Here is a 5,506-nt window from a genome sequence, read left to right on the forward strand (position 1 = left end):
TCCAAAAGAGAGTTATTTGTGTCTAAATTGCATAGAAGATAGCTAAAGATAGCCTCATTTAACCCCATATTCACTGAGTTGTGCCTAAATTAACAATTAAATCAAGATTCTGCTGTATAATGCTAGCACTAATATAAATGAGCTGATTTTTAAGTATTTTACTGTAGCTTTGATGATTCTACATCATCGGTTCAAGAAAGAGACAAAAAACAGCAAGTTAGCAGTGAAAAGACTTCTCAACGACATTTACCATAGTAACTGGAGGTTTCACCTGGGAGTGAGAGCTAGGTCCCACAGGGCTTGTTTTGTTGCCCTAAAATCGGAGGGAAATATAAAAGCTGCAATAAAGAGAAGCCTCCACACACAAGATTATTCCATCTCATTCTTGCAATCACAAAAACCCTCACTTCAAGAAAACCTCTCCAACCATTGGTAGAAGTCAAGAGGAGAAGAAGACCAAGCAACCGTAGCTGAGAAATAAGCCGAGAACTCTTGTAGGGAGCTGATTTTCAGCTCCCTCTCTCATCTTTTAAGCTATTTGTATTGTTTTTATTCCTATATTGTTGATTCCCATTATGACATTGTCTAGCTAAAAATCTTGTGTAAGGGGGAGATGTTGTGGACTCATTTTCTGGGCTGTAACCTTGTTGTTTTGCATTAATGACAGTACGTTTTGAGTTGAAGTTGTTGTATCACTCCATTTTTGATGTGCTTGATCACCATGTTGAAATATCTTCTTAATAACATTTGGAAAAATGTATTAGGGAGCGAAAAACTTCATCTCGAGCTAGAGTCTATTTGAGTTTAGAGTGTGGTGACTTGGGGATAAGCATCACCTAGCTTGGTCATAAAAACTGTCCATATATGCTCATATTGTTTATCTAATAACTCAAATGGTAGAAAATCTGGGGTGTTTGAAAGAACATCTTGTTTGTTTGACCACTGCATTAACTCCATTAATGTTGCAGCATCATTAAAGTGACCCAGAAAGAGTCGCCGTCCTCTACCCCTTACACTCTTATCTTCATAAGAAGTTACTTAGTGATTGTGAATGCTTGTTAGCCCTAGTGAAAATTTATGTGTGTTTGATAACATATGTTTAACCTACTTGCATTACTGCTCACTTTTGCATTTACTCAAAAGAACAATTATTTAGTTTATTGCATTGATTTCTTAAGTAAATATTGAGTGTTTGGGCATTTAGTCTCTGTGGATTCGAACTTTTTATTACTTGTTGCGACGATTGTGTACACTCGCACATATATAAGAATTGGTAACATAATCCGTATTCAACAATCGCACAGCAAAAATCTGGCCCTCGTAGCTTTTCTGGTAATGAACAACATATGAATGCATTCTTGGCGCAACAAACATTCAATCAAGATATCAATTGGTATCCCGATTCTTGGGCATCCAATCATGTCACCAGAAACTTCAATAATATTGTAGTCAATTCGAAATATATGGGAGATAACAAAGTGAAAATTGGCAATGGTGCAGGTTTGACAATTCTTCACACTGGTTCTTCTTTAGTTACACCTTCTAGTTCATCTTCTTTATCTTCTAAACTTGTTTTCATACTAGATAGTTTACTTCATGTAACTCACATAACTAAAAATCTTCTTAGCATTAGTCAATTTGCCCCTGATAATGTTGTGCTGTGAGTAAATGTCATAATCTTCCATTCTTTGAAATCAAATACTGTTTACTCTTCTCCCCTTGCAATTGTGATTACTGACCTTTGAGGACTAGCATCATTATCATCTTCCAATGGTTTTAAATGTTATATGTATTAGTTAGAAGTGGTTATATTTGTCATCGTAACTATGTTTTCTGTTGGTTACTATTGATTGTGTATTTAAACTCAAATAGCCCATCAATAATATTTGAGATTGAGATTATTATTTTACACCTTTTTGTTAAAGGTAACACGTTTCTTTTGATCCTGCCTACACGCGTCAAATCTTCTTGGTTCTCACACGTGTTGGTAACCACCATCGCCAAACAAATCTCAACCTCCATCATTAAGTAACTCTCAATCTCCATCTCGATCTCATCACTTTGAAGCTTAACCATGGCTTCCCTTTGTATTGAGAATGATCTAAATTCGCCCATCTTCCTTCTCTCTAATATCTGTAATTTGATCTCGATTCGGCTCGATTCCACCAATTTCATCTTATGGAAATTTCAGCTTACAGCCATATTAAAGGCTCATAAGCTCTTTAGTTTTATTGACGGTTCTTCGACACCGCCAGAGAAATTTGTTGCTGCTTCTACTCTTGAATCGTCTTCTTCTATTGATTCGGCTTCTCAGATGATTCCGAATACTACATATGCTGATTGGATTGCTCGAGATCAAGCGTTGATGACACTGATAAACGCTACACTACTAGCCTATCTCGTCAGAAGTACTTCGTCCAAGCAGATTTGGGAGACCTTGAAGAAGCACTATTCTTCCAATTCTCATACTATTGTGGTAAATCTGAAGTCCGATCTTCAGTCCATAACCAAAAATCCAGGTGAGTCAATTGACGATTATGTGAAACGAATCAAGGAAGTTAAAGATAAGCTCATCAATGTATCTGTTACTGTTGACAATGAAGACCTGTTGATTTATGCTCTAAATGGTCTACCTGTTGAAATATAATGTTTTTCGAACATCGATGTTCACTTGTTCTCAGTCCATCACTTTTGATGAACTCCATGTGCTCAGGAAATCCGAGGAGATTGTCTTGGAGAAACAGATGAAGCGCGATGATATTTTCTCTCAAATTACTGCTCTTATGGCTACTCAAAATTCTTCATCATCTCGCAATTCTCCTGGTTTTAGTCCAAATTTTTCCAAGGGAAGAGGAAATCAAGGTTGCGGAAAATTTTCTGGGAATTCCAATCGTGGAAATCACGGGCGATTTAATCGTTTCCTTTGGTAATTGTAACACCTATTCTAGCTTTCCTCAGTTTGAGAATCGTATACTCTGCCAGATATGTCACCGTCTTGGTCATTCGGCTATTGATTGTTTCAACCGTATGAACTACACATATCAGGGTAGACATCCACCTGCTCAACTTGCAGGTATGGTGGCCTCCCAAAACCTTGCTGTTGTTGGCCATCAACATCAACCTCTACCTACAACCAATTTTGTTTCTCAACCATCTGCCTTTGTCGTAATGCACCCCTCACAATGGCTTGCCGATTCCGACTGCAACACACACATTACTTCTGATCTCTCCAATTTATCGGCAGCATCTGAATATAATGGGGAAGATCATGTCTCAATGGGTAATGGCAAGAATCTTCCTATATCTCATACAAGTCGGTCTTTTTAATACTCCCCCATCTTCCTTTTCTTTATCTCACTTACTTTGTGTTCCCAATATTGCCTCCAATCTTCTATCTGTTAACCAGCTTTGTCTTGATCACGATTACATTATTCTTTTTTATTATGATTATATTCTTGTCCAAGACAAATCTACGGGCAAAATTTTATACAAAGGTCCTAGTGTAAATGACCTATATCCATTTACATCTTTGGTTGAGCGGTCTTCTTCACGTTCAGCTTCCTCTACACCGATTTGCTTAGCTGCTCATGTTAACAAGCATTCCTCTTATATTCTTTGGCATAATCGGTTAGGCCATCCTAGCCTCCCTATACTCAATTCTGTTTTTTTGTTTGCTTAGTTTATCCACTATTTCTTATGTTAACCATGCTTGTGAATTTTGTTTGTATGGCAAAATGAAGAAACTGTCTTTTTCTGCTTCTCATACTGCCTCTTCTTTTCCTTTGGAAATTGTTCATACTGATGTATGGTGCCCTACCCCTGAAATTTCTATCAATGAGTTCAACTAACTATGTTTCTTTCATTGATGACTTTACTAAATACACTTGGTTGTTTCCTATTGTGCATAAGTCTGATGTTTCTGATGTGTTCCGTCACATTAAACCCTTTGTTGAAAATTTACTATCTAGTCGTATCAAAATTCTTCGAAGTGATGGCGTGGGTGAGTTTGTTAACCATTCTCTTCGTTCTTTCCTTGCATCTCATGGCATCTTACACCAAAAATCTTGTGCCTACACCTTTGAACAAAATGGTGTTGCCGAAAGGAAACATTGACATATTATTGAAATGATCATATCTCTCATGACTAAAGCTTCAATTCCTTTGCATTTTTGGTCTTATACCTTCTCTGCAGTTGTTTTTCTTGTTAACAGATTACCTTCTCCTTCTCTGAGTAACAAATCTCCTTTTGAATGCCTTTTTAAACGTCTTCCCGATTATTCTCATCTCAAAATGTTTGGTTGTGCTTGTTATCCTTTGCTTAAACCCTATAATTCTCACAAACTTCAACCAAAAAAATCTCAATGTGTCTTTCTTGGCTATCCATTGGATTATAAGGGTTATTTATGTTATAACATGAGCACTAGCAAATTCTATACTTCTAGGCATGTCCGTTTTGAAGAGAACCGTTTTCCTTTTGGTATCTCTTCTTCCTTACCTATTTCTTCTTCTTCCCCACCTTCTATATTTTCTAATCTTCCTTTGCTTCTTTCTACTCTATCTTCTTCTTCTACATCTACTAATGGTTCTGCTACTACTACTAATTCATGTTCTCCCATTTATTCTGATGTTGCTAACCCATCACCCTACTGTCTCTTCACCCATTACTGTCCTTCAACCACCCTCTACCAACATTGTTCCTTCACTTAATGTTGCAGCCCCACTGGTTGATTTGCCTCCTTCTATCTCTACTGATTTGCCCACTTCTACCCTTACCCTTACCCCTACTACTACCACTTTTAGCCATCCATCTTTATCCACCAATATTCATCCTATGCAGACCCGATGAAAGTCCAGTATATCTAAAAAGAAGGTTTTCAAAGCTGCCATACCCTCAGTATGTGATATTGAACCTTTATCCTTTACCAAGGCATCTAAACTTCCTATTTTGCAGCAAGCTATGCAGGAGGAGTTTTATGCTCTTGTCAAGCAACATACTTGGGAGCTCACTACAAGAAAAAAGGCTTTTAGGGACAAGGAAAATATGTTGCTAAAAGCTGCATTTTGTCGCTAAAGATATTAGCGATGAGAGAGCAGGCGTCATATATATGCTGTCGCTAATAATTATATTAGTGACAAATTAATCGTGTCGCTAATAGTTGCTTTTAGCGACACGTATATCTGTCGTTGATAAATTTATTAGCGACAAAATGTTTGTTTTATCGCTATTACTATCAATGTTAAATTTTCAACACTTCCTTTTGTCGCTAAATTACTTGTTCTAACATTTATTAATCGTCAATTTGCACCTAAAAATTCCACAATACTTTTGTTGCTGAAACTAGTTTGAAAATCACCTCTAAATTACTTGTTCTAAAACATAAGTAATCGTCAATTTGCACCTAAAAATTCTACAATACAATTTATTCACAAGAACCTCCTAAATCATTTGAATTGTATAACGTCATAATATAAATCCAACTGCAAATAGTAAAAGTCAGTAAATGAA

At 36.7% G+C, this 5,506-nt stretch overlaps 1 protein-coding gene across 1 annotated transcript; it reads left to right on the forward strand.

Annotated features, from left to right (window-relative positions):
• The first annotated feature begins 2,017 nt into the window (after positions 1 to 2,017).
• Positions 2,018 to 3,908, forward strand: LOC111020396 (retrovirus-related Pol polyprotein from transposon RE1). The gene is given in 3 exon segments (XM_088119061.1): positions 2,018 to 2,641; positions 2,643 to 2,926; positions 3,046 to 3,908. Coding segments are annotated over 3 exon segments (975 nt in total). The 5' UTR covers positions 2,018 to 2,074; the 3' UTR covers positions 3,170 to 3,908.
• Positions 3,909 to 5,506: the final 1,598 nt, after the last annotated feature.

Source organism: Momordica charantia (assembly GCF_013281855.1).
Source record: "Momordica charantia cultivar OHB3-1 chromosome 10 unlocalized genomic scaffold, Mcharantia_2.0 BLBB01000010.1, whole genome shotgun sequence".
NCBI lineage: Eukaryota > Viridiplantae > Streptophyta > Magnoliopsida > Cucurbitales > Cucurbitaceae > Momordica > Momordica charantia.